The following is a 15,311-nucleotide window of genomic DNA, read 5'->3' on the forward strand; positions in this document are numbered from 1 at the left end:
GAACACTCACTCTTTTGCTAAAAACTGTCTAACAGTCTTAACAATATTTCAACAACTCTCTTCTTCAATCTTCTGACATGTGGCAGAGTGAGGACTGTTGATATCTTTACAGGATGCACTTACGGCAATAGGATGAAAATGTATAAATAGGATATGAATGAGGTAAATTTTATTTTTATTTTTTAGGACCTTTCTTATTGAGATGAGTTATAATATACTAAATTCACACACACTACACGAATGTTAGGACTCGAACTCAGAACGTTGCCTGAGGGAGTAAATATGAAAATGAATATAACTCTGTCTCTTGTAGCATGGGAAGCCTTGGAGCAGGTGGAGCATATGAAACAGTTGAAGAAGTGTTTGTGGGAAATTGTACTTTTAAAGGGTCTATGTATGGAGCAAGGATCAAGACCTGGCAGGCAAGCAATAAGCTTATTATTTCGAAAGTCTAATTAAGTGTTGCCTGGATTTAAACCCGAGACAGTATAACAACTAAATCCACACACAATATAATTACTAATTATATGCTTTATAATAATGTGGCAGACCAAGGCAGTCTCAGTTTTGAGCAATGTGACATATACTGGAATGAGGGGAACCAGCGCTGTGCAGAATGCAATCACGTTGAACTGTGCAGCAAGCACAAATTGCACAAATATCAGAACGAGCCACGTCAACATAACATCATGGGCCTCTGGAACTCATCAAGTTTCTGCTAATGGAACCTCAAGCTGCACCACCCCTGCTGTGCCTTGCCTGCACCATGATTGCCTGGGGCTCCGCTATAGAGAAGATGAAGATTTTGTATTTTAATCAAAATGCCTATGGAGATTAATTATAGGACACTACTTGACTCCTTACAGGAGTCATTCGTCTCGTGGTACATATGCAAATGTAACTCATTCAAATTATTGAATGAAAGATTATATGTCATATTATGATTTGTCTACAAGAAGGAATGACTCTTTACATGCAAGGAGCCAAGTATATTCTTTAGTTATATATACACAAATGAATTTGGAGTGGTGTCAATAGGGTCTAGCCCAGTAGAAAATGACATTGACTTGCAGACCATAAATCTAAGGTTCGAACCTCCATGACATATTGGTTGTGTGTGAGAGAACCCCCTCTTGTAGTTTAGACTATCGTTTGTACTTAAAAGAAAAAAAAAATTCAATTAGGAGTGGTGAATTAGAGAGAATTTAATTCTGATGTCTAATATTCTTTGGAAGAGGGCTCATTGATGATTGGGAATTTGAGTAATTAATATAGTGAGAATAAAAAAACATATAGGGCTTGGATGCAAATGTTTCAATTTGAGTCTAAAAAAATAACACCACGGAATAACTGAGGCAGATGGTTAATATACACAAGCTGTTGAAACTATATACTCTATTTATACATGTAAATAAGTAAATTCATGAACCAATATATTCAAATCGTATTATTATATAAATTCAAAATTAAACTTAAATCCAACACTTTCATACTCTCATGAACTCAGTTCAGTTTATCTGATTAATTTCAAACATGAACCTTCTAATAAGCATTCTAAGCATTCTAAGTAATTATAAAGTAATATATTTGAATGCCTTTTCTTCTCTTTTTTTATTATTTATTTATTTATTTTATATAGAACCTTTTCCTATATTGAGAGTGGGCCATGATCATCAGGGTATGCTAGGGCAATCACTTTTGAGCAAATCACAGTCACAGAGACCAAGCATCCGATCATCATTGACCAAAACTATGTAGATGATAACAGAGGAGTGAAAGTGAGCGACATTACATTTAGTGGCTTTGAAGGAACTTCGACTAGCCAGCAAGCAACAACACTGAATTGTTGTAGCTTTGGGCTGCACCAACATTGTCATGGATCATGTCAAATTAAACTCCATGGTGCCTGGAAAGCCACTCAGATCTTTATGCAAGAATGCCAATGGAACATCAATCTCTACATCCCCTCATGTTGATTGCCTATCCAAATGAGATGTGTTTCTTTCTGGAATAATTTCTTCTATAATAAGATTATTTGTTTAAATTGCCTTTTGAGCTCATCATGTATTAATTTTGTGAATTGGGAAAATAGTGGATGTATGTTACCTTAAAAGAAAATTAGTAAATCAAGTGATTGATGTATGCAGTGTATCAGAGGATCACAAACCTCTGCATTTAGTCTCCATGCATTTACCGAAATTTCAGAATATCTGGACCATTCTTATAATCTAAACGTTTATGATATGACACATCAAAATTTATTTTTTTTCTTTTTCTTTTTATCAGAAAATTATTTTAAAATAAACAGTTATTTTATCGTTCAAAAAAATTAAGTAAATATAAATTAAAAATCACGCAGCTGCCACCATAGGTGGTGGGGGAAGGGACTACGACTTCTTTGGCAAAAGGGCTCCGGATGAGGCTGCTCCAATCTTCACATTCATTCGTAGTGGATCATTCTTCTACCTAAGGCAGAGACAGTAATTGGCTGGTGGGTTTCGTCCCTTAACTAGAAGATTGCTTTGGGGGCTCACTGGTGTAGCCGTAATTGGTGGGGTGCTTGTGGTAAAGGGGAAGGGAAAAGGGGAGTTAGGCTTTCAGTGTGCCAAATCCTATGCCTACAATCCTTGTACCGACTAGGATCACCGGAACAGACAAGTGTTTTGAGAGATGCATGACGATATGAGTGGTGTGCGGGTGGGTAGGAGTGGCGGGGATAGGGATTGGGAAGGGGGAGTTGGCTTTTTGGTTTTTTTAATTTTGGCTTTTGTAATTTTTAGTCTTATTTTTAAATTTTAGATAGAATTAAAATTTCTGTTGCTTCAAGTTATTAGATTTTTCAACATTTGCTCATGTGTCAAGTCTTAAACGATTAAATTATAACAATGATCTAGATATTGTAAAATGCGAGTAAATGCACGAAAATTAAATGCAGAGGCTCAGGATCCATGTATTATCATCGATATTATCGATATTTATGCGATATGTATATGCCAACAGAGTAGTTATTAATGTGTGTAACGCTTACAAAAATGAACATTTGAGCATAGTTTAAAATATTGATAATATCGACAAAATATCGAGGATATTATCGTTTTTTAAGGTCACGGATATTTCGAAATGTATCCATACACATATCGATATCAACAATAATATCGAAAAATATCGATGTCTATAATTTTGCTCACACTTTAGCAATATTTTGTCAAAATCGCTATAATATCTAAAATATCGATGTAATGGGGAAAAAAAAACACAAAGCACACAGGAAAAAGGGGATTCAAACCCTTACCATTTCACTCCACCAACGCCTTAACCACTATGTTGCTTATGTTTTTGTGATAATATGCTAAAATATGTTTTGTTTTGAACTGTTTTTGCAAGAATTATATTTTCATATGAGAACGTGAGTCTTTGACCTTTCCTTTTGGGATGGAATCGAGCAGCTTATGGAAAGAATCCGAGACTTAATCTTCAAATGATTTTGTTTATGGACAACGTCAACCAATCTCTGATCCATATAGGTGACATGTTAACAATTACATGGAAAACTATTTTGGGGATTTGATAACTACTCACAATACACTTACTCTACACATAGAGATGATGAAGATACTGAAATTTTTGAACCTCATAGTCACTCATGTATCTTACCATGCAATGTATAAAGTGTAAAATATTGTAGTAAATCATTATATATAAATGATTATGGTGTGCTTGATCTTCTTTCATTAATTACTACATATTTTCTACACTCAAAGTGTTTGTCAACTCGCTATATAATTAACTTAAATCAGTTAAACCCATCATGCAATGAATTTTCTTCTAATTTTTTGTGTGAAAAAATAATAGATAATTGACCTAATAAACATCCTCCAAAGTTTCAATAAAAATTTTCAAGTTTTTCTTACAATTTATGTGATTTTTATTAATTTTTATCGATATTGATAATATCATGATATTTCCATTGAAATTTCCATATTTTTGGACTACCGATATTTCCAATACCATCGATATTTTAGACCTTGCATATGACCATCATTCGTTTGCCAAAACAAGCGTAAATCTTTTGGCATAACGTTCTCTTGCTTGATTCATCATTCAACCATAAAATCTAATCCAGTTAAGCTAATAAGATGATTCGTAACTTATTGAAATGGAAAATTTACACAAATTCTTATATATGCGGCCTACTTGGTTTCCTGTGATATCTAGGTGATCAATAGTTTACTCTAAAGCTAGTCATCCTTTCTAAGAAAATGCCACTTTCTGAGTAATATATCTGGATTCGTAATTAACATGGAAAAAAATAATTCTCAATCAGCAAGATCTAAATTATCCATTTTGATGAATTTGTTGGATAAGCATTATTTTTTCTCTCATCGGGTACTACATATATTGCTACATAGCCTAGTAAATTTCTCAAACTAATCATATTGTTATAAAAACATATTTGATACTTTTCTTTCAACTGGTGGACTCCACTATTCTTTTTCTTCTGCTGCTTCAACTTCGGTTTAGTTTTGTGAAAAAATGCTGGCCATACTTACTAGCTGTTTCGTATTTTGCATTGCTTCATCTCAGTTGCTTGGTATTGTGTACAGCAAAACAACATTTGATGTTGTCAAATTTGGTGCTGTTGGAGATGGACAAACTGATGATACCGAAGTAACTTCTCTTTCTTTCAATTGTGTCTATAGGCATTTAACGTGTATAGGTTTTCCGTCGAGTATAATATTCTTTCGTTAGATAGCCCGACATATTAATGTTGTCATACTGTCAATTCAGACCATAATTCAATCTGACAATATAATAAGTCAAAAATTAAAACATTTTGTTTTTCTTTTCCATTTTCCATTGTCTTATATTCTTGACTTTGCATGATACAGGCTTTTGTAAAAGCATGGACAGCCTTATGTGGAGCAGCTGCAGCTGGTGATGACGTACCAATACTTATCATACCAGGGAGAAAAACATTCTTATTGCAGCCCTTGGAATTTGAAGGTCCCTGCAAATCAAAGAGTGTTCATGTTCAGGTAAGACAACACTAAAATATATATAATTAGCAGTGACAATCAATCTTAACAAATAAACTCAACTATTTTAAAATGGAAAGTAAATCTAATTTATTATAAATCCTCTATTCATATGTGATTATTTATTCACATATGATTTTTATTTTTTTATTTTTCCTTTCCTATTCCTGTTGGGGGTGGAGGGCAGGTCTCGGGTAATTTGATGGCACCCAAAACGCCCGATGCATGGAAAGTGTGTCCACCATATAGTTGGCTTTCATTTAGAAATGTGGACAATCTCATACTCGATGGTTCAGGACAAATTGACGGCCAGGGTTCAGCTTGGTGGAGCAAAGTGACCGAAAATAGCTTTTTTATAAATGTAAAACTCTATTCACATCTGTTGAAATTCTGTGGTCATTATATATTTTATATATAATCAACTATCTAATACCACATACTATCACTCAATTTATACAGGGGAATAGGGAGAAGTGCGAAAGACCAAAGGTTAGTTGCTATTATATTATCGTACTGTAAATTTAGACCCATAATTAAGTTGATTTTCTTTTTTCTTTTCTAAATACGTCTGACAAGAAAACATTACTCTTTGAATTTGAATGAACGGTTATGTTTTTATTAAATTTTAAGTTTTGTTAAAAATTTATAATGTGAATGCAGGCTCTTCAATTCCACCGATGTGATCATCTTCGATTGAGTGGACTCACTCATATAAACAGCCCAAAATCTCATATTGGTATAGGCACAAGCAATGACGTGGATATCTCCCATCTTACTATAATTGCACCTGATGAAAGTCCAAACACTGATGGAATTAACGTCGCAAACTCAACCTTTGTCTATATTCATGACTCTAAAATTGGAACTGGTAATTAAAAGTTAATTCATTTTTCATTCATTGACCATGCACATTGTTTTGCAGGCAATTATAGCTTCTTTTTTGCTTTCCATTTTTGTTACAGGTGATGACTGCATTGCACTCGGTACTGGTGCTTCCAATGTTAGGATCGCCAAGATTGCGTGCGGACCAGGTCATGGAATTAGGTTTGTCCAAAATAACCACACATAACTGAAGTTATTTGAATTTACCATATTCAGTGTTTAATTTGTCAAATTCTGTTTGCAAACAGTGTGGGAAGCTTAGGAGCAGATGGGGCTTATGCTGCAGTGGAAAATGTATACGTGAGAGATTGTAGTTTTAATGGAACTCAAAATGGAGCAAGAATCAAGACATGGCCGGTAATTATAACGATCGATGTACCATTAAGAATCTCATATATCATGTGATATCTATTAGTTTCAAGCTCTAAAGTATTGTTCTTGTAAATTTCTAGGGTGGATCCGGATATGCTAGGAATATAACTTTCGAGAACATCACACTTACCGCAACTAAAAACCCCATCATTATTGACCAACAATACTGCAACGGTGCTCACGATTGCGCAAAGCAGGTAACGTTTTTCTGTCATACTTATATGTTGCTAGATTATGAATCTAGACTACACATTGAAATGAGAATCGACATAATCAATGAGTCTTGATTCAAGATTTGGCAACGTAATCAATTCTCGTGGTTTTAAATATGTTGGCAATGCTAACTTGTTTGAAATACTGATTATTAGAGCAAAGCTGTGCTGGTGAGCAATGTGAGATTCACTGATTTTAGAGGAACTTGTGGAAATGAGGAGGCCATCAAATTAGACTGCAACCAAATTTGGGGTTGTCAAAACATTGAACTGGTGAAAATAAATATCACCTCAACGATTCCAAGTAAGAAGGTTTACGCAAGTTGCAACAATGCCAAAGGAAATTCCGGCTCTACTGTGCCCACTGTATCTTGCCTCAAGTATCCCACTCGTCTATTCATCTAACTCTCAGACTTGTAGTTCCTTGAGGAAAAGAACAAGAAGAAACAAAAAATAAAGGCCTTGTAAGTAAGGAGAAAAATAAACTATTGTATACCAAAGTATTGCATGGTTTATGGCCTTGTAAGGAGAAGCTTATTATATTCTCCATTTCTCAATTAATAATATACTTCTTTCTTCTTCTTTTTTTTATAATTCAAAATAATTTACTTTTTTCAAAGGTGGAGTGTGCTTTCCCGCCAATCACAGTTTGACGTGTGTGTAGAGATTTTTCTTTTTGTATTTTTAACCCAAGAGGAAAACAGTGTCCATTTTCAATTGGGAATAAATAGTAATTTTCCCTTTCCAGAAGGTTTAATTGTTTTTGGACCCAAAAAACAAAAGAATAAAGTTTAATTGTTTTGGTTGATTAATTTGGTTGCTTTTTATAATTCGGAAGTGTATGAAATTAGCTGTTTTTCTGTTACATGTGCCAGAGGCCCAAAACAATGGACACTCCAGCCTAGTCATCTAGCAGAAAAGAAATATTGTGGAAGATTTTCAATCTCATTATCTAACAAGAGAGAGAGGAAATATTGGACTTAAACCTTTTTAATGATTTAATACCCCTCCTCATCGTCACTCATAGATCCATATCTCAAACGCAAGTGATGGATTTTCTTGATGTGCCAATAACTTTGAATAAACTAATATCGATTTATAGAAAGAAAAAAAATGTATCGAATGACGAACATAAAGGTAATGTTATGAAAAGTTAACCCAGAAGTTCATATAATAAAGCTTAGGTCATCTCGTTGAAGTTTTCGTTTACAGTAGAACTGAGATGCATGGGCGGAAGTACTCCTAGAGCTATACTGGGCTGTAGCCTATGGAGATTTTGGGGATAAAAAAAATAATCAAACACACATATATATATATATATATATATTTAACTTGTTTTATATATAGTCCAATATGTACTAACCTATTAAAGTCCAAAAAATCAAAGTTTTTATGAATTTAGTTGCACAGAATCAATATACATATACATTAAAATAGGTACACTTTCAATGTTGTTGAACATATTTTTATTTTGATAATATGAGTTTGTTGGTATCATTTAATACATATTTATTTTAAGTTAAAGCTTATTACAAATTAACATTTAGCTTTGCACTCGAGGTCCTACATTTGATTTCTCCCTCTCCTAATATCGCTTATATAGAAACGAAAAAACTCATTAGAAATTAATCAATTAAACTATGAACTTATTGGAATTGCAACTTTAAAAGAGCTCAGAATGGTGCAAGAATCAAAACATGGCAGGTAACTAAAATTTTGAAATATATATATCATCCGTTTTTTTTTTAAAATTTCTCAATCGCTCTCTTCGTTTATTCTCAAGGGTGAATCGGGGTATGCTAGGGAGATCACTTTTGAGCAAATCACAGTCACAGAGACCTAACATCCTATCACCATTGACCAAAACTATGTAGACGATAACAAAGGAGTGAAAGTGAGCGATATAACATTTAGTGGCTTTGAAGGAACTTCCGCTAGCCAGCAAGCAATAACACTGAATTGTTGTAGCTTGGGCCGCTGCACCAACATTATCATGGACCATGTCAAATTAAGCGCCATCGTGCCTGGAAAGCCACTCAGAATCTCTACATCCCCTCATGTTGATTGCCTATCCAAATGAGAGGTGTTTCTTTCTGGAATAATTTCTTCTATAATAAGATTATTTGTTTAAATTGCCTTTTGAGCTCATCATGCATTAATTTTGTGAATTGGGAAAATAGTGGATATATGTTACCTTAAAATAAAATTAGTAAATCAAGTGATTGATGCATGCAGTGCATCAGATACACCCAATAAGTTAATTTTTTCCCATTGTGGTAAAGAACTAATTCAGATAAATTTTTGTCTTTAAACAATTGAGATAAATTTTCTGTAAATGCTAAATGGCTATGGCATCCATATAAAGAAAAGCTTCCTTAAGTTAACTCAGCACCATGAACTGAAAAGGATAAATTTTTGTCTTTCTTTTCTCCCACATGACCTTTTTCCTGCCATTTCCTTTCTCTTCCACCTCTTGGAGGGTTTTGCTATGTTTTTGCAGAGTGATTCTCGGTTTTTCAATTTTTGCTTTTGTTTTTCTAGTTGTTTTTTATCGGTTTGAGCATGTTTGGCTATGCTCGTGGCTCTGTCTAAGAGTTAGGTGCTTCTCCCTATTGTGGTGATTGTTTGAGCCTTGTGCTTTGTGCTAAGATGAAATGTCTCATGTCGTTGTGTCTCCCGTTTTTCGCCAATCTACCCCAATATCTCCTTCTCTTTTTGCCTGCTCTTCTGTTTGGATCTGGACTCTCCATTGGGATACAACAATTATATCTATAAGCGCTTTGCCGTGCTATTATCGGAGTGTATTTAGAGCTTTTGCTACGGTTCTTGCTTTAGTGCCCTCCAGTCTCTTGGTGTCTGTATTTTGATATATACCTTGGTGTTGTGATTGGTTGTTGTTTTCTCTTAAGTGCAATGTCGGATTCGGGTGTGATAAGGAAGGCGATCTATGAAGGAATGTTTTAGTGCTGATATGTGTATGCTTTTTGGGGAATTTCTCTTCTTGGCTGAAGGTCGGTGAATCTTTATGTGCAGCAGTGCTGACATGTTTCTTCCTGGCCTTTTCGGCTTTTGTGTTTTCTTTGTTTGCTTCCCATTTTCGTGGTTTAAATGAACTTGGATTGTTTACGACCCCCAAAAAAAAAAAAAGTGTAAATCTTTTGGTAACGTTCTTTTGCTTTTACCAATAAATTTGAATACGCGGCGATCTTGATTCTTTTCCAAAATATAAATATTAGATTCATCGTTCAACCATAAAATCCAATCCAGTTAAACTAATAAGATGATTCGTAATTTATTGAAATGGAAAATTTACACAAATTCTTATATATGTGGCCTACATGGTTTCCTGTGATATCTAAGGTCATCATTTCTAAGAAAATGCCACTTTCTGAGTAATATATCTAGATTCCTAATCGTAACTAACATGGAAAAAAATAATTCTCAATCACCAAGATCTAAATTATCTATTTTGATGAATTTGTTGGATAAGCATTATTTTTTCTCTCATCGGGTACTACATATATTGCTACATAGCCTAGTAAATTTCTCAAACTAATCATATTGTTATAAAAACATATTTGATACTTTTCTTTCAACTGGTGGACTCCACTATTCTTTTTCTTCTGCTGCTTCAACTTTGGTTTAGTTTTGTGAAAAAAATGCAGGACATACTTACTAGCTTTTTCATATTTTGCATTGCTTCATCTCAGTTGCTTGGTATTGTGTACAGCAAAACAACATTTGATGTTGTCAAATTTGGTGCTGTTGGAGATGGACAAACTGATGATACCGAAGTAACTTCTCTTTCTTTCAATTGTGTCTATAGGCATTTAAAGTGTATAGGTTTTCCGCCGAGTTTAATATTCTTTTGTTAGATAGCCCGACATATTAATGTTGTCATACTGTCAATTCAGATCATAATTCAATCTAACAATATAATAAGTCGAAAATTAAAACATTTTGTTTTTCTTTTCCATTTTCCATAGTCTTATATTCTTGACTTTGCATGATACAGGCTTTTGTAAAAGCATGGACAGCCTTATGTGGAGCAGCTGCAGCTGGTGATGACGTACCAGCACTTATCATACCAGGGAGAAAAACATTCTTATTGCAGCCCTTGGAATTTGAAGGTCCCTGCAAATCAAAGAGTGTTCATGTTCAGGTAAGACAACACTAAAATATATATAATTAGCAGTGACAATCAATCTTAACAAATAAACTCAATTATTTTAAGATGGAAAGTAAATCTAATTTATTATAAATCCTCTACTTATAACTAAGAATTCCTTTCTTTATTCGTCGTGATTATTTATTCACATATGATTTTTATTTTTTATTTTTCCTTTCCTATTCCTATTGGGGATGGAGGGCAGGTCTTGGGTAATTTGGTGGCACCCAAAACACCCGATGCATGGAAAGTGTGTCCACCACATAGTTGGCTTGTATTTAGAAAAGTGGGCAATCTTATAATCGATGGTTCAGGAAAAATCGACGGCCAGGGTTCAACTTGGTGGGGCGAAGATAGCTCTTTGATAAATGTAAAATTCTATTCACATATGTTGAAATTCTACTATATATATATATGTAGTCATTATATATATATTATATATATATATATTCAACTATCTAATATGACATACTATCACTCAATTTATACAGGGGAAGAAGGAGAAATGCGAAAGACCAACAAAGGTTAGATACTGTAAATTTAAATGATGACTTCCATAATTAAGTTGTTTTCTATTCTGAATACATCCGGCAAGAAAACATTACTATTTGAATTTGAATGAACGGTCATATCTTTTTAATATTAGATTTTAAGTTTTACTAAAATATATAATGTTAATGCAGGCTCTACACTTCCTCCGATGTGATCATCTTCGATTGAGTGGACTTACCCATATAAACAGCCCAAGATCTCATATTGGTATCAGCACAAGCAATGACGTGGATATCTCCCATCTGACTATAATTGCACCTGATGAAAGTCCAAACACTGATGGAATTAACGTCACAAACTCAACCTATGTCAATATTCATGACTCTAAAATTGGAACTGGTAATTAAAAGTTAATTCATTTTTCATTCATTAATCATAGTTCTTTTCTTATTATTATTTTTTTCTTTCCATTTCTGTTACAGGTGATGACTGCATTGCAATCAGTTCTGGTTCTTCCAATGTTAGGATAGCCAAGATTGCGTGCGGACCAGGTCATGGAATTAGGTTTGTCCAAAATAACCACATAACTAAAGTTATATGAATTTACCATATTCAGTGTTTAATTTGTCAAATTCTGTTTGCAAACAGTGTGGGGAGCTTAGGAGCAGATGGGGCTTATGCTGCAGTGGAAAATATATACGTGAGAGATTGTAGTTTTAATGGAACTCAAAATGCAGCAAGAATCAAGACATGGCCGGTAATTATAACGATCGATGTAACATTAAGAATCTCATATATATATATATATATATATATATACACATTATATGTTATATCTATTAGGTTCAAGCTCTAAAGTATTGTTCTTGTAAATTTCTAGGGTGGATCCGGATATGCCAGGAATATAACCTTCGAGAACATCACACTTACCGCAACTAAAAACCCCATCATTATTGACCAACAATATTGTAACGGTGCTCACAATTGCCCAAAGAAGGTAAAATTTTTTTGTCATACTTGTATGTTGCTAGATTGTGAATCTAGACTACACATTGAAATGAGAATCGACATAATCAATGAGTCTTGATTCACGATTTGGCAACGTAATCACTTCTAGTGGTTTTAAATATGCTGGCAATGCTAACTTGTTTGAAATACTGATTATTAGAGCAAAGCTGTGCTGGTGAGCAATGTGAGATTCACTGGTTTTAGAGGAACTTGTGTTAATGAGGAGGCCATCAAATTAGACTGCAACCAAATTTGGGGTTGTCAAAACATTGAACTGGTGAAAATTAATATCACCTCAACGGTTCCAAGTAAGAACGTTTATGCAAGTTGCAACAATGCCAAAGGAAATTCCGGCTCTACTGTGCCCACTGTATCTTGCCTCAAGTATCCCACTCGTCCATTCATCTAACTCTCAGACTTGTAGTTCCTTGAGGGAGAAAAAACAAGAAACAAAAACTAAAGGCCTTGTAAGGAGAAAAATAAACTATTGTACACCAAAGTATTGCATGGTTTATGGCCTTGTAAGGAGAAGCTTATTATATTCTCCATTTCTCAATTAATAATATACTTCTTTCTTCTTCTCTTTTTTATAATTTAAAATAATTTACTTCTTGAGTGTAAAGCTCCTACTTTCATGTCAATCAGTTTGACATGCGTGTAAAGAATTTTCTTTTTGTGTTTTTAACCCAAGAGGGAAACAGTGTCCATTTACAAATTGGGAATAGATAGTAATTTTCCTTTTCCAGAAGGTTTAATTGTTTTTGGACCCAAAAAACAATAGAAGAAATCGTAATTGTTTTTGTTGATTAATTTGGTTGCTTTTTATAATCCGGAAGTGTATGAAATTCGCAGTTTTTATGTTACATGGGTCAAGGCCCAAAACAATGGACACTCCGGCCCAATCGTCCAGCAGAAAAAAATATGTATATATTCATCGGAAATTTTATAATGAGGGGGTTGTGAGAGGGGTTCAATCCCACTATCCAACAAGAAAGAGAGAGAGAGAGAGAGAGAGAGAGAGAGAGAGTATATATATTTTGGACTTAAACTTTTTTAATGATTGAATGGTTGGATTTGTTAGTGTTTGACAAGCTAATCTGTGCTAATGGGAAAATGGAGAAATTGAGAGAGAGATAAAGTGATATGCTCTGCAAAACTGGTATTAATTTGTGAGAGTGAGGCACAGTATCATTTTCACTCACAGCTCATATTACCGTTAGAGGAGAGAGAGAGAGCTAGACAATTCCTAGCTTCAATCTCAACCATCCAACTACAGTAGGATTAAGACACATGTCTAGTCAAGTCTTATGAGACTTAACAAACCGTTTGACTACTTAGCATATGAGCTAAGTATAACACTAAATAAAGCAATTACATACTAAACCAGTTTACCATTTTGCATATTAACACTCCCCTTCAAATTGTGAACTGATTTCACCCCAAGCAATTCTCTGAGATAAGAGAAGTGTTCTCTTGCCAACGCCTTAGTGAAGATGTCAGCTACTTGCTCCTTTGTAGGACAATGAATCAAGTCGATTACACCCTGTTGTAGAGCTTCTTTGATGTAGTGATACCTCCGGTTTATGTGTTTGGTTTTCTAATGAAAGATCGGATTCTTGGTGATAGCAATGGCTGAGGTGTTATCACAGTTTAGGAGTGTTGCCACATTCTGCATTTCATCAAAGTCTTCTAACACAAACTGTAACCAAGTAGCTTGTGCAATTGCCTTTGATGCACTTACATATTTTGCTCCCACTAAACCGTAACCGAGTAACACACCGAGCCAAACACCTTGAGATGTTTAACTCCAAGCTCTCTCCCACTAAACTTCTCAAAAGGTGTAGTATTCTCCAAAGCTCGGGTTGGACTTTTATTAAGTAAATACACAGAGGTATTCACTGCCTCACACCAAAACGTGTAGGGAAGTTCCTTGTCATGAATCATACATTTTGCCATTTCTACAATGGTTCTATTTTTTCTTTCCACAACGCCATTCTGCTGTGGAGAATAAGCTACTGTGAGCTGCCTTTCTATTCCTAGATTTTCACAAAACTGAATAAAATCAGTTGAGATGAACTCTCTTCCTTGATCGGTCCTTAACCTCTTCACATGATATCTAGATTGAAGCTCCACCATTACTTTGAATTTATTAAACACATGAAATGTTTCGGACATGTTTCTCAGAAAATAATCACATCCTTGAATAATCATCTATGAATGTGATAAAGTATTTATTTCCACCTAGGCTTGGTGTTTGCATTTGACCACACAAGTTCGAATGAATCAATTCTAATGGTTCCTTGGCTCTCCATTTTGATTCTTTAGGGAATGGCTCCTTGTGACTTTTCCCCAATACACATCCTTGGCACACCACTTTACCATTTTGGATTTCAGACAGCCCCAATACCATTGCTTGACTATGCAGCAGCTTGAGGCTTCGAAAGTTTAAATGCCCAAATCTCTTGTGCCATATCTTGGAGCATTCTTGCACATTTGTTTTCAAGGCAACCTCCTTGATTGTGTTGAAAGTTAAAGGAAAACACATGTTCCCCTTTTGCTTTACACTTACTACCATATTGCTTAAGGAACTATCATCAAAGATGTCAACCTTGTGATCTCCAAATACAATGAAATAGTCGTGCTCAGTCATCTGCCCTACACTGAGCAGATTCTCTGTAAGATCGGGTACTAGCATGACTTCCTTAATACACGTTCTTCCTTTCATTGTATCAATAACCAAAGTCCCCTTTCCTACCACATCAAACAAAACACCAGTGCTTACCTAAACCTTGGCTTTCACCCTTCCATCAATATCCATAAGCAAATCGGCCTTGATGTCATGTGGTTGCTGCAACCACTGCCAATATACCACTCATCACATGTTCTTCTTCCGTCCTCTCCAGAGTGATTAGCATAAAATAAATTTCCAGTTTCTTCAACTTGATTAGAAAAGTTCATCTGTTGCACAACCTTGTTTGTATGGCAGTACCTTGCAATGTGCCCAATTTTGTTACACTTGTGACACTTGACCTTATTCTTAAGCCAACACTCTCCATAGTGCAATTTATCACAAAATTTGCATTTATTCCCAGTATTATCTGTCTCATTTTTCAAAGAGGAATTAGTCTTATTACCTTCATC

General features: G+C 34.7%; 2 protein-coding genes across 2 annotated transcripts; both read left to right on the plus strand.

Moving 5' to 3' along the window:
* Positions 1 to 314: 314 nt before the first annotated feature.
* LOC103319867 (putative polygalacturonase At3g15720) lies at positions 315 to 6,907 on the plus strand. The gene is made up of 11 exons (XM_089044383.1): positions 315 to 422; positions 550 to 807; positions 4,585 to 4,668; positions 4,890 to 5,036; positions 5,224 to 5,370; positions 5,496 to 5,525; positions 5,697 to 5,904; positions 5,999 to 6,080; positions 6,167 to 6,275; positions 6,371 to 6,487; positions 6,659 to 6,907. Exons 1-11 carry the CDS (start codon positions 315 to 317, stop codon positions 6,905 to 6,907), a joined length of 1,539 nt encoding a protein of 512 aa, XP_088900509.1.
* Positions 6,908 to 10,161: 3,254 nt separating this feature from the next.
* On the plus strand, positions 10,162 to 12,579 carry LOC103319866 (putative polygalacturonase At3g15720). Its single transcript, XM_089044384.1, has 8 exons — positions 10,162 to 10,296; positions 10,518 to 10,664; positions 10,876 to 11,040; positions 11,354 to 11,561; positions 11,645 to 11,726; positions 11,811 to 11,919; positions 12,043 to 12,159; positions 12,331 to 12,579. The coding sequence occupies exons 1-8, from the start codon at positions 10,162 to 10,164 to the stop codon at positions 12,577 to 12,579; spliced, it is 1,212 nt and encodes a 403-aa protein (XP_088900510.1).
* Positions 12,580 to 15,311: the final 2,732 nt, after the last annotated feature.

This window comes from Prunus mume, linkage group LG2, assembly GCF_029339155.1.
Source record: "Prunus mume cultivar Tortuosa linkage group LG2, ASM2933915v1, whole genome shotgun sequence".
NCBI lineage: Eukaryota > Viridiplantae > Streptophyta > Magnoliopsida > Rosales > Rosaceae > Prunus > Prunus mume.